The sequence below is a fragment of the Octopus sinensis genome, linkage group LG8, assembly GCF_006345805.1.
Source record: "Octopus sinensis linkage group LG8, ASM634580v1, whole genome shotgun sequence".
NCBI lineage: Eukaryota > Metazoa > Mollusca > Cephalopoda > Octopoda > Octopodidae > Octopus > Octopus sinensis.
In genome coordinates this window covers 5,366,920-5,390,366 of record NC_043004.1, presented here as the reverse complement: position 1 = coordinate 5,390,366, position 23,447 = coordinate 5,366,920, and the positions used below count along the sequence as shown (strand labels likewise).

The 23,447-nt window shown below is 38.4% G+C and overlaps 1 protein-coding gene across 4 annotated transcripts in view; it reads right to left on the bottom strand.

Annotated features, from left to right (window-relative positions):
- Window positions 1-23,447, bottom strand: part of LOC115214897 (alsin) — a 138,441-nt gene that overhangs the window by 28,240 nt on the left and 86,754 nt on the right. For all 4 annotated transcript variants that reach the window (XM_036505223.1, XM_036505222.1, XM_029783932.2 and 1 more), the window contains exons 10-22: window positions 23,321-23,403; window positions 21,526-21,698; window positions 20,366-20,531; window positions 18,081-18,212; window positions 15,558-15,686; window positions 13,982-14,052; window positions 12,378-12,444; window positions 9,738-9,943; window positions 7,297-7,362; window positions 5,658-5,750; window positions 3,611-3,777; window positions 1,784-1,893; window positions 286-363 (exon numbers count right to left, since the gene is read on the bottom strand). In XM_036505223.1, coding sequence (XP_036361116.1) covers window positions 286-363; window positions 1,784-1,893; window positions 3,611-3,777; window positions 5,658-5,750; window positions 7,297-7,362; window positions 9,738-9,943; window positions 12,378-12,444; window positions 13,982-14,052; window positions 15,558-15,686; window positions 18,081-18,212; window positions 20,366-20,531; window positions 21,526-21,698; window positions 23,321-23,403 — 1,541 coding nt within the window. The remainder of the gene's footprint in view (window positions 1-285; window positions 364-1,783; window positions 1,894-3,610; window positions 3,778-5,657; window positions 5,751-7,296; window positions 7,363-9,737; window positions 9,944-12,377; window positions 12,445-13,981; window positions 14,053-15,557; window positions 15,687-18,080; window positions 18,213-20,365; window positions 20,532-21,525; window positions 21,699-23,320; window positions 23,404-23,447) is intronic.

Here is a 23,447-nt window from a genome sequence, read left to right as displayed (position 1 = left end):
TAGAACTCGTGCGTGCATGCTTATTATTAGTACAATGACCCTTCCAAGATACAACAGCCAAATTTTAAGTCGTTCTTATTTCAAGTTGTTGGCTATTTACAGATAAATAGATACACTAACCCTATTAGTATATACTGAACACTATATTTTGGTTCATAATACAAACACACAAATAGTTTTGTCCTTTCTACAGTTGCTTTGTTGTTTGGAATTCACCTCCTATAGAGAAACTTGATAAATTTTCATCACAGGCTGATATAAAACATTTCAAAACGGTATACTTACTTTACCGTTTAGTTGAGTGATTCCAGAGAATTCACCTTCATAGCAGCTGTCATCATCAGTTAACATCAGTCCAAAACCCTATAAATATATAAGTCAGGAATTAATGGAACATGTAACAACAATTCTGAAAATAATTGTCGCTAAATTTTATATTTCTTTTTCTCTTTTAAACTTTTGCACTAATTCTTCTTCATTTGGGTCAAATAACTCTGAAAATTTGAGTATTTACACACATCATCATCAATTTCACTTAGTGTCTGTTTCCCATTCAGGTATGGTTGGACGATGTGACCAGAGCCGCACCAGGCTCCAAATGTCTGCTTTGGCAAGGTTTCTATGGCTGGAAGCCTTTGTTGACACCAACCCCTTTACAGAGTAGACTGGGTGATTTTTACATGGTACTGGCATGAGTGCTTTTTACGTTTAATGTCCGCTTTCCATGCTAGCATGGGTTGGACGATTTGACTGAGGATTGGCGAACCAGATGGCTGCACCGGGCTCCAATCTTGATCTAGCAGAGTTTCTACAGCTTGATGCCCTTCCTAATGCCAACCACTCAGAGTGTAGTGGGTGCTTTTACGTGCCACCGGCATGAGGACCAGTCAGGCAGTACTGGCAACAGCAAATTAACAGCATTTTGCCATCTATAAATACTAAACAGTAGAGGTACGGGAGTGGCTGTGTGGTGAAGATTTTGGTTCCCAACCATGTAATCTTGAGTTCAATCCTGCTGCATGACACTTTGGACAAAGTGTCTTCTATGAAAACCCAGAGCATTGAGAGTAGATTTGATCAACAGAAAAAAACCTAGATTAAATTCATGGTCAACTTTATTCTAGTATATTGTCAGAGTATTGCGTTTACTTTAACTGATGAGCAGAAGAGTAGAAGCCTGCTCTGATTAGTACGGCTTATTCTCCTGCTTTGGTTGTCCAATTGTGTTTACCACTTAACCACTTAATATTGAGTGCAATGTTATGATGTATGTATGTCTGTGTTTGTACCCTTTGTCTAGACATCATGTGATGTTTGTAAATGAGCATCACTGTCAGACAAGTGCAAGTGTTTATTTCTAGTCTTCTGGAAAATATTAATGAGTCTGCTGGCTCACCCCGTGAGGAAATTATTGGAGTGGACTGCCTATGTTTAGTCCACTGCAGGACAAAGGCCTCAACATGTTCTCTCCACAACCAAGTCTGATGTAAAGGCTGTGAATTTGAGTTTTGAGATCATACTGGTTTGATGAGTTTATTCTGTCACACTAGCTCAACATGGCTTGCAGAGAGGACTTATTAGTAAAGGTTAAAAGATAAGATAAATTAATACAGAGTCGTAGTTGGTCTACAAGATTTGAACAGAAAATAAGAGCCTTGGCTTAACATTAAATAATAAAGTAGTTACTGAGTTTGTATACAAACCAATGCATTCACTGCTGGATGAAAGACTAATTGAAAAATTATCAGAGACCAAAGAAAAACTGCAAAAAGGTGGTTCTTACACTGAGTTTTCCTTGGACAAAATTCCCCTCAAAATACATGCCGTCCAGAGTGACCACAATGCCACCACCATGTTTTTGGTCATCTTGCCACATTCCCATATATTTCTCGCCTTCAAATAGATAAAAAAAAAAACATCATCATCATCATCATCAACAACACTATTCATCATCATCATTTAACCCTTTTGTTACCAACCTGGCTGAAACCACCCCTGGCTCTGTAGTACAAATGTCTTGTTTTCATAAGTTTTGAATTAAAATCTTCCACCAAACCTTAGTCACAATTTATGTTCCTAACACTAGCTTAATGATAACTAAGTTATTTTACAAAATTCTTTATTATATTTTAAATTAATTGAAAGAAACACAGAGCATCTCAACAGAAATATGGTAACAAAAGGGTTAAAATATATAATAGAGAAACAATTCTTAACCCTTTCGTTATCAACCCCACTGAAAATGGCTCTGGCTCTGAGCACAAATGTTTTGTTTTCATAAGTTTTGAATTAAAATCTTCCACCAAACCTTGGTCACAATTTATGTTCCTAACACTAGCTGAATCATAACTAATTTATTTTACTAAATTCTTTGTTATATTTTAAGTAACTGAAAGAAACACAGAGCATCTCAAAATAAATACGGTAATGAAAAGGTTAAAGGAATAGATTTATTGATCAGGACACACAAATTTGAAGTAATAACAAAGTTTAAATTTTATCATCATCAGCATTTAGTGTCCATTTTCCATGCTGGCATGGATTGAACGGTTTGACAGGAGGTTGAATGGCTGTATTTAAGTGTTTGTTTATATATGACCTTCAGTGAAAATTGTGAGCAACAAGCAGTGTCGCCATTCCTCCTGTCAACACTTCATCTGCTATTTTTCTGACTTCAAAGAAGTTTGAAATTGATCTCTTAGTTAAAAAAAACACACAATCATTAGCATCCAGAAAGGCATCCAGCTGCAAAACAGGGGTCCTCAACCCTTTTTTTTACTCATGGACCTCTTTGATTCCTGTTTTACTCTAATGGACCCTCATTATCCATTCAGTGTTTAAAAAAGTTGGCGGCGGCGGCATTTAAAGTCCATTGTCCATGCTGGCATGGGTTGGATGGTTTGACCAGGACTGGCAAGTTGGAAGGCTGCACCAGACTCCAGTCTGATTTGGCATGGTTTTCTATGGCTGGATGCCCTTCCTAACACCAACCACTCCAAAAGTGTAATGGGTGCTTCTCCGTGCCACCAACACGGGTGCCATTTGCACGACACCAGTATCTGCTATGACTGCCATTTTGCTCGCCTTGATGAGTCTTCTTCTCAAGCATGACATAATGCCAAAGGTCTCGGTCATTGCCTCCATGAGGCCCAACACTCAAAAGAAGCTCAGCCACATTGCCTCCATGAGGCCCAATCCTCAAAAGAAGCTCAGTCACATTGCCTCCATGAGGTCCAACACTCAAAAGGAGCTCATTCACATTGCCTTCGTGTAGCCCAACGCTTGAAAGGAGCTCAGCCACATTGTCTTCATGAGGCCCAATGCTCGAAAGATGCTTTTTACATGCCAGTTACATGACACCAGCATCAACCACAACTACAATTACACTTGGCTTGACAGAATTAAATAACAAAAAATTGTATGGAAAAATTGTTAAAATGTTTTGTAATTTGCAGAAGTATAACCAGTTTATTGTAGATAAATGTTAACAACAAAATTTTATATGGACCCTGGTTGAGAACCACTGATCTAACCCATGCTAGCATAGAAAAACAGATGTAAAAATGAATGAAAAATATAAATGAATTATCTGAGAGTCATTCATGCTTACCTCGAAGTACATCATCTAATACTCCATATCCATTACGTTTGTCGGCCATCCATTCTCCTATGTAAACACTGGCAACACTGGACATGTGCTTACCCTGGCGCAAAACCCCATGCCCAAACTTTTGTCCATCTTTGAAATAACCCTGGTAGCGGTCTCCACTTGGATACCTGGAATCATGCAAAATAAAATAGTCAAAGAAGGAGAAACTTATTTATAACAACAGTAACAACAACAGTAATAATGATGCTAATGATGATAATAACAATAATAAATAGTAGTAACAACAAATAAATGAATAAAATCAAATAGATAAATTTAAAAGTCACCCACCCAGCTCCTCTAGGTGAATGTGAGGCACATTAGTTTTCAGACAGAAAATTCCTTAATTGTGCCTAATTTTCTAAAATTGAACCAAACAGTATTCATGTTAATGCTGTGACATCTGACACAGCATTAATTCTCTCACCAAATTGAAATTGAGATTTCCAACTTAACATTTAACTTTCACACTTTCATTAACATAGATGCTAATATATATATATATATATATATATATATATATATATATATATATATATATATATATATATATCATCATCATCATCATCGTCGTTTAACGTCCGTTTTCTGTGCTAGCACGGGTTGGACGGTTTGACCGGGGTCTGGGAAGCCAGGAGGCTGCACCAGGCTCCAGTCTTATCTAGCAGTGCTTCTACAGCTGGATGCCCTTCCTAACGCCAACCACTCCGTGACTGAAGTAGGTGCTTTTTATGTGCCACAAGCACAAATAAAGTGTCAGGCTGGCAGAATCGTTAATACACTAGGCAAAATGCTTAGGATTTTGTCCCTTTTTATGTTTTGAGTTCAAATTCCACTGAAGTTAACTTTGCCTCTCATCCTTTCGGGTCAGTAAAAAAAAAGTACCAGTTATGCACTGGGGGTTGATGTGATCGAGTTAGCCCTCCCTCAAAATTGCTGGCATTGTGTCAGAATTTGAAACCAATAATATATTAAACTCCTCCCACCATTAAAATTAAGTCTGGGGTCAATGAGATCATCATCATCATCATAAGTTCTGGTATGGTAATGCACCAGTTCTAGCATTTGATCCTCAGAAGAGGAGAGGTCAATAAAAAAGTAAACTTGCTCTCTTCAATTTGGTCTTTGTACCAATCTTCACCTATGTCCATAAATACTGGACAATGACTGAAAGAGTACGATTGCAAATACAAGCAGCTAAGATGAGATTTTTCTGAAACATCTCTGGAGTAATGTTACACAACAGGGCGTGTACCTCAGAGATTAAGGAATCTTTCCAGGTTTTGATTCCTGAACTGGGCAATGTGTTGTGTTCTTGAGCAAAACACTTCATTTCATGTTGCTCCAATCCACTCAGCTGGCAAAAATGAGGAATCCTGTGATAGACTGGTGTTCCCCATCCAGGGAGAAATATTCCAGAGAAACCGAGGAAACTGGCTCTATGCCTCTTACAGAGTCATGTGGACTAAACAAATCATAAGATGCTTGTGTGAAGGACTGGCATCAAAGACAAGGTTATATGTATATGATCAGCAGATTGCAGCTTGCCAAAAGGAGGAGGAAGCGCTTGTCTAGTAATTTAGTCCTTCCATGTAGGTGCAGGCATGGCTGTGTACTTAAGAAGCTTGCTTTGCTACCATGTTATTTAGGGTTCAGTCCTACTGTGTGACACCTTAGGCAAGAGAGCCCTACTGTAACCCTGGGGCCAACAAATGCTTTGTGAATGAATTTGGTAGAGGGAAATTATGAAAGATTGTCATATAAATATGCATATGTGTTTGTCTCCTCTGACTAACTCCCACTTGACAATCAGGTTGGTTTGTTTACTGTAACTTAGCGATTAAGCAAAAGAGACCAACAGAATAAGTACAAAACTTTAAAAAAATAAATAAATGCTGGGTTGATTTCGTTGACTAAACCTCTGCAAGGTGGTGCTCTAGCATAGCCACAGTCTAATTACTGAAACAAGTAAAAACTAAAAGATAAATAATTAATTAAAATTACTTACATAACTGAGCCCAGCCCATTCATTTTGCCTTCTTTCCAGCAACCTTCATAGATTTCTTCAGAGTCTGATTTGGGTACAATATATTTTCCATTTCTGAAACACAACACATATATTGATAAATAATTTTGAGAACCATAAATAAATAAATAAAAATAAAATAATGTACCTGTATCTTTTTTTTTTTAATCATTTGAATTCTTCCAATAAAGAAGGAAATGCTTTGTAACAAAGAAACAGCCCAGTTGCTGAAATTTGCATAACAAAAATGATAAATATCACATGTAGAACTTTGGAAAGGTTTTACACAGTTTTACTGTTTCATTGAATTTTCAAAGTATGCACTACATTCCGGGTCATATTAAGACCCATAATTGCCCTTAAGCCCTTACAAGATTTTGCTGCCCCCATATATATGTTATTCAAAATATGAACAATAATAAATAATTTTTTTTATGTTTCAAAATGAAACAAGATGGAAAATAATATTTATTTTTGTATACCTCCCCTTTATTTATATTTGAAAAGTTTTCTCCTACTTTTTTTTAATTGCAAAGTCTTTTGACCAGATCTTCATTATGACACCATGAACATTTTGAAATTATATTCCTGATCATATAAATCAATTTGAATATTTTTTTTTGTGCTGTGCATCATTTACCATTTCTGTGGTGCCCTAAGCAAATGCTCATTTTGCTTAATGATTAATCCAGCACTGGTTACACGGTCCCTTTCTTTGCCTGAAAGCCCTAGCTTTCCAAGATTGTCAATTAACATAGCCAAGTGTACTAATAATTAAAAGATTAACTTTTTGGTGTTCAGATTACTGTTAAATATAATGCTTTAGTCATTCATACTGTTTTGAATTAACCATGCATTATCTCATAGCTTTGAAACTTCAATAATGTCATTATGTATTTTTAGAGTGTCAATGTAGGGTAGATGTGAGAGGCTAGATATGGCCAGTTTGAATGTAAAGCAGGTAAAATATCTGGACTGGATATGGCCAGTTTAAATGATAAAGGGTTTAAGGCATCAGTTGTAATTTGTCGGAGCACTGCATCCTTCAAAACTTCCATGCTTCCTGAGATTCACCAACACTACACCTGATTTTCTCCCCTCCATACACACGCAAGCATGTATCTGACTCATACACCGTTCAGTTTCCAGACATTTGTACATTACTGCATATGCTTTATACGCACTTTTGACAAGTTGTGGTGCACCTGAGCACTGTATACAATAATTTCATTATTATTATAATCTGGGTTGAGCAGCTTGAGGTTTCAAGGTGTACATGTTTGTGTGTATGCATGCAAACATATATTTGTATATATATTTGTATGTAATGTATGTATGCACACACGTGTGTTTCCCAAAATGCACTTGTTCAGGTTTTTGTTCAAAAACTTGAATGATTTTTTTAAAAAATTTTTTAATTTTTAAATGAAACTTGAAGTAACTACAGAATTAATCATTATCTTCCCTTTTCTCAACACCAAACACACTTGACTATTTTTTATCTCAGCTCTTAGAGAGTTCAACTAATTTTCTGTTTTATTACCTGGACACTCTACTCCAGGAACAAACAAAATTTTCTATAGAACACATTATACCTTGGTACATTTTTACAATTACTTACCCATGCTGTAAGCCATTCTTAAATTTTCCAATATAACGTCTTCCATCAGGCCATTTCATCTCACCACTGGAAGAGAGAAAAAAACAGAAAATGATGACGGCTTGATCCAGGACACAAAAACTGGAAAATTGAATGCAGAAAAATAAAATCTAACCCTTTTACTTAAATATACAGCCAGACAAATCATGATTGTTATCATCATCATCATTACTGTTATTATTATTATTATTATAAAGTACCAGTGGTAAAAAAATGCACTTAGTATGTGGTGCAAAGTGGTTGGTGTTATGAAGGGCATCCAGCCATAGACATCATGCTAGAGCAGGCATTGGAGCACAATATGGTCCTTGGACCTACTGGATCCTACCAAACCACCTAATCCATGCCAGCACAAAACATGGACATTAAATTATTATTATTATTATTATTATCATTAAGGCGACGAGCTGGCAGAATTGTTAGCCTGCCAGGCAAAATGCTTAGCAGTATTTCATCCGTCTTTATGATCCGAGTTCAAATTCCACTGAGTGGTGACTTTGCCTTTCATCCTTTTGGAGTTGATAAAATAAGTACCAGTTGAGCACTGGGGTCAATGTAATCAACTTGCCTCCACCCCCAAACTTACTGGTCATGTGCCAAAATTCAAAGCCATTATCATTCCTATTGCTCAAATCCTGCTAAGGTCAACATTGCCTTTCATTCCTCATCATCATCATTTAATGTCTGTTATCCATGCTGGTATGAGTTGGCCAGTTTGACCAGAGCTGGTAAGCTGAAAGGCTGTACCAGACTCCAGTCTGATTTGGCATGGTTTTCTATGGTTGGATGCCCATCCTAACGCCAACCACTCCAAGACTGTAATGGGTGCTTGTAACTACCACAGGCACTGGTGCCATTTGCGAGACACCAGTATCTACCATGACTGCAATTTTACTTGGCTTCATGGGTCTTCTCAAGCACGTCGCGCACATATGGTTGTGATGCATGTGTCTGGTGTACCCTTATCAGACAGGCAGTCATAATGGGTATACTGGGCTTTATATATTTTACCCCAGTATCACTTTGATAGCATGCACTGCTCTCTCATTCAATAATAATAATAATAATAATAATAATACTAATAACAACAACAAGAGCACTTGGAGAGCGCACATCTTTGCCAAGGCAACACCAATGTCCTTTTAACGATAACCAGAGATGATTTTTAAAATGAGAATATCTGAAATAAACTTGACTGCTCTCATAAACGAGAATACTAAAAATGAACCTGACTGCTCTCAAAAATTAAGTAAAAAAACTGGAAAAATAATCCAGAATCCTTGTCCGGTACTGGATCGATCCCAAAATTTTATCAGTTTGTGCCAGTCACAAGGCCAAACAACCCTGAAAGTTTCATCTAAATTCATCCATTGATTGTTGAGATATCTTGTCTATGGACAAACACACAAATGCAACTGAAAACAATACTTCCACCTTTGCTAAGTCAGAGGTAATAATAATCTTTTCTACTATATGCACAAGGCCTGAAATTTTGAGGGAGGAAGCTAGTTAATTATATTGACCCCAGTGCTCAACTGGTACTTATTTTATTGACCCCCAAAAGATGAAAGGCAATGAAGACCCTAGGGGAATTTGAACTCAGAACATAAAGATGAATGAAATGCCACTAAGCAATTTGCTCAGCATGCCAACAACTCTGGCAGTTCATCATCATCATTATCATCATCATTTAACGTCTGTTGCCCATGCTGGCATGTGTTGGCCAGTTTGACCAGGGTTGGTAAGATGGAAAGCTGCACCAGACTCCAGTCTAGTTTGGCATGGTTGTCTATGGCTGGATGCCCTTCCTAATGCCAACCACTCCGAGAGTGTAATGAGTGCTTTTATGTGCCACCAGCATAGGTGCTATTTGCATGACACTGGGGTGGGCGAGGAAGTGTATGAGGAGGAGTGATGAGATGAAGAGGGGGGAGAGGAAAGGGGGAGGAGAGGAAGGGGGGGCGTGGAGGGGGAGGAAGGAATGGGGTAGAGGAAGATGATGAGGAAGCAGAAGCGGAAAAGAAAGAAGAGGAAGATGAGGAGGGGAAGAGAAAGAGGAAGATGAAGAGGGGAAGAGAAAGCAGACGAAGATGAGGAGGGGAAGAGAAAGAAGACGAAGATGAGGAGGGGAAGAGAAAGAGGAAGATGAAGAGGGGAAGAGAAAGCAGACGAAGATGAGGAGGGGAAGAGAAAGAAGACGAAGATGAGGAGGGGAAGAGGAAGATGAGGAAGGGAAGAGAAAGAAGACGAAGATGAGGGGAAGAGAAAGAAGACGAAGATGAGGAGGGGAAGAGGAAGATGAGGAAGGGAAGAGAAAGAAGACGAACATGAGGGGAAGAGAAAGAAGAGGAAGAGGTGGGGCAGGAGAACGTAGTAATGCCAGAGAAAAATCAAACTCTTACAATCCGTGTAATTTTCCTTTCATCCAAGCTCCATTGTAGACTGCATCTTTAAAGGTGGAATGCTTGGTGAACTTGTGCTGTGCCTGTCGTACTAAAGGTGGGTTGAAGCGGTTCATTTCCACCTGGCTACAGCCACTGGTTGACGTTGATTTCCTTGGTCGATAACAGTTGTTTATGGCACTGTTCAGCTTTATCAGCCACTCAGTCTACAAGAAATTCATAGAGAATACAGAAATGGAAAGAATCGTCACTATCATTATCATCATCATAATCATCAACAACAACACTGATATTTAAATTGTCATTATCTTTTATCTCTTACTTGTTTCAGTCTTTGAACTGCAGCCATGCTGGGGCACCACCTTGAAGAAGAAACTTTTAGCTGTGATACACATTGTATCGTCACCTCTGCCAAACCACCAAGTTGCAAGTGGATGTAAACACACCGACACCAGCTGTCAAGCAGTGGTGGGGGACAAACACAAAAACACACACACACATATATATATATATATATATTCTCTTTTATTCATTTATTTGTTTCAGCCATTTGACTGCAGCCATACTGGAGCACTGCCTTTAGTCAAACCAATCAACCCCAGGACTTATTTTTTGTAAGCCTAGTACTTATTCTATCAGTCTCTTTTGTCGAACCGTTAAGTTACAGGGATGTAAACATACCAACATCTGTTACCAAGTGATGGTAGTGGGGACAAACACAGATATACAAACACATATATATATATGCATATATGTATATATATATATATATATACAACAGGCTTCTTTCAGTTTCCATCTACCAAATCCACTGACAAGGCTTTGGTTGGCCCGAGGTTATAGTAGAAGACACTTGCCCAAGGTGCCATGCAGTGGGATTGAACTAGGAACCATGTGGTTGGGAAGCAAGCTTCTTACCACACAGCCACACCATATATATTATCTTTATATATAAAAGTCAAGTTGTGTGCCTGTCTCCTACGATTTAGATTCCTAACTACTCCCACATTTTGCGGTGCAGTTTAACCAAAACCGGGTATCTTATAGTCATGATTCATATCGAGCCCTTCTGGGTATTAGCGCGTGTCTACAATGAGTCTACGATTTAAAAAAAAAATTTACCATCATTTTTTTCCATTTTAATGCATTTTTTTCGCTATTATATAAGGGAAGTAACTCTCTAAAAATGTCTACGATGAGTCAACGATTTAAAAAAAAATTTACCATAATTTTTTTCCATTTTTAATGCATTTTTTGCTATTTTTTGGCTATAACTCTCTAAAAATGCTTATATAGTTATTTCCCTTACAAACCCGAGCAACGCCAGGCGATACTGCTAGTTATATATATGATGGATGACGGACTTTTTTCAGTTTCCGTCTATCAAATTCACTCACAAGACTTATAACACCTCTATAATAGACAATGCCCAGATTGAACCAACAAGAGAACTTTTATGCGTGTGGTTGACATGTTAGAAATAGCAGCCATATGAGAGAAATGGAAAGACAATTTGGCCTAAGGAGTTTTATATATATACATAAAGGGTTTGTTCAAGGCTGAAATGCTTTTGCAGGACTGATGTGGTGAAAAACAATAACAACAACGATCTACTAGAAATAGTAGCTAAATCTTCTCCAAATCATACTACCCAGTGATCTTAAAGTTGAAAGAAGACTTTAGATATTGCAATCCAAGAAAGCCTATGACTGCAAAAAAAAAAGATGAGATTAGTGTGGCTGAACCATTTTAGATCTGCTTAATCAAGGCCACCTTGACAGTTAACTAACAATAAGCAACATCTTCTGTGATGAACAAAGTAAATTTCAAGACATCCAACCATGGGTTCAGAAGTCTTTCAGAAAAAAGTACGTTTTTTTTGTTTGTTTGTTTTACAGGCAAGATGGGTGCAGACATGGCTGTGTGTTAAGAAGTTTGCTTTCCATCCATTTGGTTTCCAGTTCAGTCCCACTGTGTAGCACCTTGTACATGTGTCTGCTACTATAGACTCAGGCTGACCAAAACCTTGTGAGTGGATGTGGTAGATGGAAACTGAAAGAATCCTGTTGTTTGCATATGTGTGTGTGTGTGTGTTTGTCCCCCACCACTGCTTAACAACCAGTGTTGATGTGTTTACGTTCCCATAACTTAGCAGTTTGGCAAAAGATACTGATAGAACAAGTACCAGGCTTTAAAAAAAAGGAAAAATTACTGGGGTTGATTTGTTCAAATAAAATTCAAGGCAGTGCCCCAGCATGGCCACAGTCTAATGACTGAAACAAAAGATAAAACATGAATAAAAATGATTACTTTAAAGATAAAATATGAATAAAAATGATTACTTTAAAGAGGTTCTTAGCCTCTAAACCAGGGACGGGCAACTTTTGGCCGCATCATACCATTTCCAAGTGGGAGAGGGCCACATGATAAAACACATATGCATGAAATATTACTTGTTCACTTTACACTGAATTTTTTGCAGTTCTTAATTTTATTTGTCTTAGTATGAAATTAGTAACCTAGAAACTCATTGAGTGTCACACAATAACATGTCGAGGGCTGCATGTGGCCTGCGGGTCGCAGGTTGCCCATGCATGCTCTAAAATATGCCAAAATCTAACAAATCTGTTGTTCACTTACTTTGCTAGCAGATGAGGTGACAGTCAGAACGAAGGTTTCTTCAGGAGTAATGATTTGAAGAGAATCTCTGAAGAGAAAAGAAAATGAGTTTAGTTAAAGAAATAAAATGTAGAAGACAAGAAAAATACACCAGAATCGGTTGTCAAGCGATGTTGGGGGGACAAACAGACACACAAATGTATGGGACAGAACCCAGAACCATGTGGTTCATAAGCAAGCTACTTACTACACAGCCACTCATACACCTAGGAGTGGCCGTGTAGTAAGTTTTAACTTCCACTTTTTCATGTTTGCATGGACTGGAGTTTATTGACACAGATTTTCTATTGGATGCCCTTCCCGTTGCCAAACCTTACCTGATTCCAAGCAAGGTAATATTTTCCCAATGGCCAGACATGTTCTTATATGACAGTGACACTCATTTACAACTATCATACAATGTCAAGACAAGGAGACACAAACATACGTACACATACATATATATGTGGCCTGGCTTTCCACTGGTTATGATAACAAGTGTTCCAGATAACAGATGTGCTCACAAAATTAATATGAAGATGGCTGAGCACTCCACAAACACACGCACTCTTAATGTACATTATTTACATTCGACAGATATTTGTCCTCATCTTGTTTGTTGTTGACACAATGTTTTGGCTGATATACCCTCCAGCCTTCTTCAGGTGTCTTGGGGAAATTTCAGACATGGGTTCTCATTCCTAAGGTATTTTTCGATGTTATTATTATTATTATTATTGTTATTGTTCAGGTCACTGCTTGGAATCGAACTCAGAATCTTGGGGTTAGTAGCCTGCACTACGCCATATGCCTGTGGGAAATTATAGAGTGAATTTTAGGGTTTATAAATCTAATATTTTTCTATCCTTCCTTAATACCAGTTCCCATATGCTACTCATATTTGCACTCAATCTGCTTAGGAGGTTGTTGTGTCCTAGCATATGTGCTGCTGCTTTTAGTTTTCATATTTTCCAGTGGTGTTCTCTGTCTATTATTTTAACTTCATCCCACAGGGAGAGGTGGTCTCCATTTTCCCATACATGATCAGCTATACCCAATTTATCAATATCTCCTCATGTCACATCTTTGCGACGTTCATCTACCCTTATTTTGAAGGGGCGGAATATTTCGCCTTTATATAATCTACCACATCTGCATGGGATGGAGTACACGCAGTCTTTGGTCATATTCTCTTCTATTGGTGATTTTACTCGGAGATATTTGGAAACAAACAAGATGAGGACAAATATCCGTCAAAAGTAAATAATGTACATAATTCCTTATCTCTTAAATATAGAACTGTATTAGCCTTAATGTAGTTCTTATGTTCAGTGTGATACAGAATGTGACAAAAGTTGCTTATTTTGAATTACAGGTACAACTCATTTTTGCCAGCTGAATGGACTGGAGCAACTTGAAATAAAGGGTCTTGCTTAAGGACACAATGCACTGCCAAGAATCGAACTCATGATTTTATATATGACTTCACACACACGGCAAGCTTCATTCAGTTTCCGTCTACCAAACCTACTCATACAACTTTTAAACTAAGATGTATATATGTTTATACACACGCAGATACTTACTGTGTTTGTTCCGATTCTGAAGAGGTGTCTACCCATACAGTTTCAAGAGGAAATTCATTAATTGCAGATCCCTGCAGAAAAAGAAAAAAAGAAAAGATAAAAATTTACATTGAAATCATGTGATCATGTGACCGACTAGACTATCAGATGTTGTTACACATCGCTGGTCACGATGCACTTTGCATTGTTTCAGCCCTCAAATGACACCACCCCACTGGCTAGGTAAGCAGGCCAAGATTCCCCCGAATCAAAAGGGGGACTGGGACAATGCGAAATGAAGCGTTTTATTCAAGAACACAATGTGTTACCTGATCAGGGAATTGAACCCATGATCTAGCAATCATGAGTGCAACACCCAAACCACAAGGCCATGCACCTTCACACACTAATATAGATCAAACAAATAAAGTCAGTTTTATTCCCAAACTGCCACTTATGACTATTGATTGTTCTTACCAAGAATACTATAGACCTTTTACGTTATTCTTTATTTTTCTTGAGCCTCAGGGATTACAATGCTGGTTACACAATTTCCAGAGCATATAAATGACTGGGATCACATTTCTTCTAGACAGGACACAGATGCAAAGCGGGGTTCAAGCTCAGTAATATTGAGGAGAGGGGACAAGTCAATTACATCAACTCTAGTACCTGACTGAAGGCGCATGGCTCGGTGGTTAGAGCATCGAGCTTACGATAGTGAGGTTGAGTTCGAATCCTGGACCAGGATGCATGCTGTGTTCTTGAGTAAGACACTTTATTTCACATTGGTCCAGTTCACTCAGCTGTAGAAATGAGTCGCGATGTCACAGGTGCCAAGCTGTATTGGCCTTTGACTTTCCCTTGGATAACACTGGTGGCGTGGAGAGGGGAGGCCGGTATGCATGGGTGACTGCTGGTCTTCCATAAATAACCTTGCCTGGACTTGCGCCTGGGAGGGTAACTTTCTAGAGGTCAGTCATGACTGAAGGGGGTCTCAGCAGCAGCAGCTCAGTACCTGACTGTTACTTTATTTTACTGATACCAAAGGATGAGAACTTCATAACTGCAACTATGTGATTGCAAAGCAATGCAAACTTCTTGACCAAAAAGCCAAATCTGTGCTCATAGCATGATTACTCTTTTACTCGTTTCAGTCATTTGACTGTGGCCATGCTGGAGTACCATCTTTAATCGAGCAAATCAACCCCAGGACTTATTCTTTGTAAGCCTAGTACTTACTCTATTGGTCTCTTTTACTGAACCGCTAAGTTATGGGGGCGTAAACACACCAGAATCAGTTATTAAGTGATGTTGGGGGGACAAATGCAGACACACAAACATATACACAGACATACATATATACATATATAGGACGGGCTTATTTCAGTTTCCGTCTACCAAATCCACTCACAAGGCTTTGGTCGGCCCGAGGCTATAGTGGAAGATACTTTCCCAAGGTGCCACACAGTGGGACTGAAACCAGAACCATGCGGTTGGTAAGCAAGCTACTTACCACACAGCCACTCCTGGCCCTCGATTAGATCATCTTTTTTTTCTAAAAGCTTAAAAGATAAAAATTTGGCTGAATACTCACATGGATATGTACAAAGATGTCGTTGAAAAGGTGGAAGTTATGGACGAAGAACCGTCCTGCACTGGCCTGGGTCAGAGGATTCTGCTTGGTGTCATACAGGAGTCGTCTTTCAGGGGTACGAAGAGTGTCCTGAAAATATTATCAAAGGATAAGGATTATAAATATCATTGATTTCTTTCATTGGAATATGATTAGGACACATGTATAATTGATTATACCGATCCAAGAACCTCATATTTATATATACATATATTTAATATTTTTGGATTAAGGGGTATATGTTGATTAGTGTGTTGAAGTGTTGAGTTTGGGGATTAATGCATCTTCTTGTTACTTAAGCAATTATTATAATTATAATATATAAAGAGTGTGTTGGAGAACCACAAAAGCAAGTGGGGTGTTAATATTCATGGAGTAGTGCTCAGATAAATGAGAACTTAATTCTTAACTCCTACATCTGGGGCAGGTGGTTGTGGTGTAGCAAGTTCGCCATAAGAATGATCTTTGTTGAGTGGGTATGGAAGTAAAAAGGCAGATAAACAAAGCTAGGCTTAATGAGTGAATTTACATGGAATACAAATAAACAAAGAGAATGATGTAATAGTCTCATCTTGACAGCTGTTTCAGGTGAACCATGACTTATGTCAGTTATCTAAATAATTGTAATATCGTAGGTGCATGGAATAATATGAAGTTTTATATATATCTCTTATTATAAAAGGCAGATTTTATCTGCCTCCCTTTGGGAGTTATACAAATCTACAATATAGGATTTCTTCAATTACAATTTACCTAGCAATTTTAAGAGTACAATGCATCGCGTCATACCAGGTCCAGTTTTTAAAATTTAAACTCCAATTAAGCAAAATTTACAGAAAACTCACATTCTGGTGTGTGTGTCAAATGCTTTTCTTAGTCTGGTTTACAGCACACGCAAACGCACACACACAGTGGGCAAGGAATAAAATGAAAGTAATTCACTTACTGTAGTGAGTGATTCTTTCACTCTGCCTCCCACTTCCACTTTAGACACATAGAAAAAACTTTTATTTTTTTACATAAGTAATGAGAGCGAAAGAGACTAAGAGAAAGCGATTGTATGACGAGGGAAGTTCCTTTGAAGTTACCGTGCATGGGACTCATTGATGTACATGTGTGTGTGTGTGTGTGTTTGATGGAGTGTGGGAGACAGACAGTATGTTGTGTAAGTGAAGTGCTTCTGTTAGTGTGTGTGAAGAGACAGAGAGAGTAATGTGTGAAAGAGAGAGATAACTGAAATTTTTACTCGGTTTATGTGTATATGTATGTATGCATGTATGTGTGTGTGTGTGTGTGTATGTATGTGTGTGTATGTATGTATTTATATATCAAAGAAAGGTTGTGTGTCTGTCTACTCCGATTTAGATTCCTAACTACTCCCACATTTTGCGATGCAGTTTAACCAAAACCGGGTATCTTATAGTCGTGATTCATATCGAGCCCTTCTGGGTATTAGCGCGCGTCTACGATGAGTCTATGATTTTACAAATAATTTACCATCATTTTTTCCATTTTAATGCATTTTTTAAAAATAAACGGAAGTAACTCTCAAACTTCACACCAATATGCGTGCTCATATGCGACGTAATATCACATCACCAGCATTTCCTCACACCCTCCTTGCACTTGGCGAAGGCAAAATACCAGGGGATGAAAATGGTAATATTGCCATCGATTCCATTTGTACCATTGTTAAGACGCCTTCTGATCTCAGAGATGCAGTGATCCCAGATTTACAAGCTAATTATCAGAATATGGATTGGATTGGCAAAAAGGCTATACTGGCCCCGAGGAATAAAACTGTTCACCATATTAATGATGAAATGCTAAAACTCATTCCTGGGGAAGTCGATGTATATCAGTCTATCGATACAACTCCTGACCCAGAGGACGTCATCAACTATCCAATAGAGGTACTCAATTCCTTTGAGCACCCCGGACTACCACCACACTTTCTCAAACTTAAAGTTAGTGCCCCTATAATGCTCATCAGAAATTTGGTTCCCCCAAAACAATGCAATGGCACACATTTGGCGTTAAGTCCTTATCTCCCACCGTAAGCTTATTTCAATATTTGCCTGAATAATCATCATAATTCAGTGCAATCATTAACAGTACTTTCAAGCAATTCAGCCCCGAGCAACGCCGGGCAATTCTACTAGTATATATATATACTTAAATGAATGTAATCAGCTGTATGTTTCACAGCAGTAAAACCTAAGCTTAGTCAAAAGAAATATTTATTAGAATGCAAAATATAAAAGAAATAATTCCAAATAGAGAGAGGGGGGAAGGGAGAGGGAGAGAGAAGGGGGGGTACTAAAAATACTTAGAGTCTTTTGAATGCAATCAGAGATTATTCTACGAATATTAAGATGCAGAGAGCTAATATGAGTGTGTGAATTTCTTTGTATGTATATGTATATAGGACAAAATTATGTTAAGTGAAAGCGTAAAGAAGACAGAGACAAATGGTAAACTGACCACTAATTTCTGTGAGCTGCTCTCCCAGAACAGCCGAGTTTTGTCTGCAATATTGTGCTCCTCTGTAGAAGACATTTTCAATGTATCCCACTTGATAGATATAGAATTCAGTAGAGACCTCATCTCTGAGTCCTAAAAGAGAGAAGAAAAACCAAAGGAAACAATTCTAACATAAGAAGAATAACAATGAAATATGATGCATTGAAAAACGCTTATTAGATATGATATTACAATAACAATCGCATTCTAGATTTTTCTGTAAGTCAGATACCCAGTCTTGAAGAATGACTCATCTTGATATCTTTGTGGCAATCATCATCACCATCATTTCCATGCTGGCATGGATTGAATGATTTGACAGGAGCTGGCAAACAGTCAACTGTTATCTATGGTTGGATGCCCTTCCTAACACCAACCACTTTACAGAAAGGACAGGGGCTTTTTATGTGGCACTGGCATGGGAGCTTTTGAATGTGGAACAGGCACAGGTGCTTTTATAAGTGGTACTGGCACAGCTTGTTCTCCAAAGTGGCACCTGCATGAGTGTTTTTTTTATGTGATATCAGCACAGATGCTTTATTTTATGTGGTACAAGTATGGGTGCTTTACTATGTGGTGCCAACACAGGTGCTCTTTTACATAGTGGAGAGCAATGACAATCCCATATTAGGTTTTTCTTTGAGTTAGATGCCCATTCTTGAAGAAACACTCCTCTTGATATCTTTGTGGTTATCATAATTATACTTGTTATTGGTTTTGGGTTCGGTCCCACTGTGTGGAACTTATGGCTCAGAGGGAATTTATGGAGACAGATTTTCTATGGCCAGATGCCCTTCCTCTCACCAACCCTCACCTGTTTCCAAGCAAGGTAATATCTGCCTTTGGTCAGGCATGCTTTTCATGGGAGACTAGAAAAGAATAATATCACTTATATGATAGTGATGTTTGTTTACAACCGAGACATCAAGACAAGGATATGCACAAACACAGGCACACATATATATATATACATATACACACATACATACAAAAATTACACATATGGCCGATGACAGTACTGCCTGATTGGCACTCATGCCAGTGGAACATTAAAAGTACATCTGAACGTGGGGTGTAACCAGCCCACTTATGAGTACCCCTCATTCATTGGGCAATGAACTTTGCTTGTGAAGATCTATTGAGGCAAGTGTAAACAAATCAAAATTGCTGACGTGGCCGATGACAGTACCACCTGATTGGCACTCATGCCAATGGAACATTAAAAGTACATCCGAATGTGGGGTATAACCAGCCCACTTATGAGTCCCCCTCATTCATTGGGCAATGAAATTTGTTTATGAAGATCTATTGAGGCAAGTGTAAACAAATCAAAATTGCTGATGTGGCCGATGACAGTACCACCTGATTGGTACTCATGCCAGTGGAACGTTAAAAGCATATCTGAGTGTGATCGTTGCCAGGGCCACAGATTGGCTCCCATGCCAGTGACACATGAAAAGCACCATTTGAGTGTGATCATTGCCAGCTTTACCTTACCAGCACATGTGCCAGTGGCATGTGAAAAACAACATTTGTGGTCATTGACAGTGCCGCTGGACTGGCACCCATGCAAGTAGCACATAAAAACACCTTTTGAGCTAGGTCGCTGCCAGAACCATCTGACTGGCCCTTGTCCTAGTGGCACATAAAAAACACCGACTACACTGTCGGAGTGATTGGCGTTAGGAAGGGCATCAGGCTGTAGAAACTTTGCCAGATCAGATTGAGCCTGGCGCAGCCTCTGGCTCACCAGTCCTAGGTCAAATTTCTAAGGAGTCTGAATCAAACCATTTTGATCCATACATGTAACTCCCAATAAATATGTTGAGTGCCCTTCTTGTGTTTGTCTACTCACCCATATATATATATATGGGTGAGTAGACAAACACAAGAAGGGCATTCAACATATTATCTTTATCATTATCATCATCATCAACATCATAAGTGAGGTGTGGTTGTGTGGTAAGAGGTTTACTTCTCAACCTCATGGTTCTGGGTTCAGTCTCAATGCATGGCGCTTTGGTCAGCCCAGTGCTATAGTAGGACACATACCCAAAGCGCCATGCATTGAGACTGAACCCAGAACCATGAGGTTGAGAAGTAAGCCTCTTACCACACAACCACACCTCACTTATGATGTTGATGATGATGATGATAATGATAAAGTGTAGCAACCCACAAACATTTCCCTTCCTGTCACATTTACCAAGAATATTTAATAGAAGATAATATATAATGAAACTCACTGATGGGTATCCCATGGATAATTTATTGATCATATGGCCATATTCATTAGGCCTATGTAAAGGATATTGCAGTATGCGTTGAAGGATGGAAGCATAATTCATTTTCTCTGAAGTTGACTCATCAAGGATCTCAGTAAAAACGTTTTGAATTTTCTCAAAGTAAGAACTGAAGGAAAAAAAAAGGAAAGACAATATGATAATTCAATGAAAAAGAAAAGTCTTTATTTTTTATCTTTAATTTGTTTCAGCCATTGGACTGTAGCCATGCTGAGCACCACCTTGAAGAGTTTTGACCAAACAAATTGACCCCAGTACTTTTTTCTTAAAAGGACTGGTCTTTATTTTATTGATCTCTTTTGCCAAACTGTTAAGTTATGGGCATATAAACAAATCAACACCAGTTGTAAAGTGATGGTGGTGGTGGCGGGGAACAAACACCCCCCCACACACACACATATACATATACACTCACACAAACAACAGACTTCCACACAGTTTCTGTCCACCAAATTCATTCACAAAGCATTGGTTGGTGTGAGGCTATTGTCAAAGATACTGACCTTGAACCATGTGGTTGCCAAGCAAGCTTCTTATCACACAACCATGCCTGCACTTATAGTGAGTAAATAATCAACTAAATAATTACTACAAAATTATAAAAAAATGTCAAATCACTTCGTTAAAATGTAACCACAATCTAAAACATGTACGTGACGAGTGGCTGTGTGGTAAGAAGATTGTTTACCAACACATAGTTTCAGGTTCAGTCCCACTACATGGTACCTGGAGCAAATGTCTTCTACTATAGCCTCAGGCCAACCAAAGCCTTGTGAATGGATTTGGTAGACGGAAACTGAAAGAAGCCCGTCGTGCGTGTGTGTGTGTGTGTGTGTGTATGTATGTATGTATGTATGAGTGTTTGTGTGTCTGTGTTTGTAGCCCCACCATCACTTGACAACCGATGTTGGTGTGTTTACATCTCTGTAACTTAGCGATCCAGGAAAAAGTACTAAGCTTACAAAGTATAAATCCTGGGTTTGATTTGTTCGACCAAAGGCGGTGGGCCAGCATGGCCGCAGTCAACCGACTGAAATAAATAAAAGAATATTGAAACAATATTCAACAAGTAAAACTTGATATTAATAGAGCTATAGACTTACTTGCCAATTTTGGTGCAATGTTCAAAGCCATTAATCGCCAACATGTCACCAAATCGAAGAGAGTAGTTCTTGAAGTACTCAATAAGTTCTTTAGATTTTTGGAACATACGACTATGAGTAATGTCTTCATTACCTCGAATCAGCCGGGTCAACTGCACACAGTTTTCCCCAATCTAAGAATGTAAAGATTAATTAACAATTTAAATTAAATTAAAATAAAATAGCAACTTTATATTTATGAAACATCACACAACTAACAACTAATGACAATAATTCAACAAATTATTGTTTTCAGTTATACATTAACACTTGAAAAAATTGTTACATTTTTGTTTTATCTTTTAGTCAGAAAGGAATGCAGTGCCCATGACCTTTCAAAGGGCCTCTCTGACTTTGTTTACTTATTGACTGCACAAAGTGTAAATGGCAGTGTACATATGATTTTATGATTAACAATTAGCAACAGAAGAAGTATTAAAGCCAAAAGGTAATCTTTTATATCCAACTTAACATGGATGCCCTGTCAGAACACTGAATACTGTGTTGACTGAGACCTTTGGAGATATGCTATGCTTGAGAAGACCCAACAAGCCAAGTGAGACCATAGCCCGTGGCCTATGCCAGTGGGTGTAACCAGCCCACTTAAGAATAGCCCGCATTCATTGGACAATAAACTTTGCTTGTGAAGACTTACTGAGGCAAGTGAAATCAAAATCGAAATCGCTGATGACAGTACCACCTGATTGGCACTTGTGCCAGTGGAATGTTAAAAGCACATCTGAGCGTGATCATTGCCAGGGCCACAGATTGGCTTCTATGACGGGGGCATGTAAAAAGCACCATTCAAGCGTGATCATTGCCAGCGTTGTCTTCCCGGCACGTGAAAGACAACATTCAAGTGTGGTCGTTGCTAACTGCACTGGCTCCCATGCAGGTAGCATATAAAAAACACCTTTTGAGCATGGTCGTTGCAAGAACCGCCTGACTGGCCCTTGTACTGGTGGCATGTAAAAGCACCCACTACACTCTTGGAGTGGTTGGCATTAGGAAAGGCATCCAGCTGTAAAAACTTTGCCAGATCAGATAGGAACCTGGTGCAGCCTTCTGGCTCACCAGTCCTCAGTTAAAGCATCCAACCCATGCCAGCATGGAAAGCAGACGTTAAACGACAACAATGATGATGATAGGCTTGAGAGATTCTCTTATATAGGTGTTTGGTGTATAAAAACACGTGTGTGACAACCAAGGTTTTGGAAGTCGTTAGATGAGGTACTCCCCTTGGTTAAAATGGTGAACAAACAGTAATGAGTGTAGTTTACAATACATATGATGCATTCTATGCACCATATATATTGTAAACCTAGTGTACATGTATTATGGTAAACAGTGGAGACCAATGCAGCCCACAGGTTTGTCATATTCTGTTGAGCTGTCCATTCCAGTATAGAATGTCGATGTTAAATCATGATGACGATGATGAATATCAAAACAACTAACCAGAAAAATTATTTTATTGAGAAAAAAATGTTATTCGTTTCAGTCAGTAAACGAGATAATTCAGAATGTACTTCAGCTTTCTTAACTTTGTCATTGCTCTATACTTTTTTTTTGTGGACAGTGTAAAATACATTTTATGTAAGTTAACGAATCCAAAAGGTGTCACTTTCTAACCCTTGTGGAGCAAAAACTGTTCGATATTCTTTAGGTGAAATTTTTTGTCATTTGTGTACTTTCTGATCGACTGATTCTTTTAGAATAAATGGTAAAGAAATATATTCACACTCAATCAACTCACTTTGTTGGTGAGGTCAAGGAAAGCATCGATGTGGGCGGTAAAAACAGATTTATAGTAACTGGATTCCATGGCACACAAGAACACTGAAAAATAAATAAAATACAGACAGAGAATAAGAATAAAAACA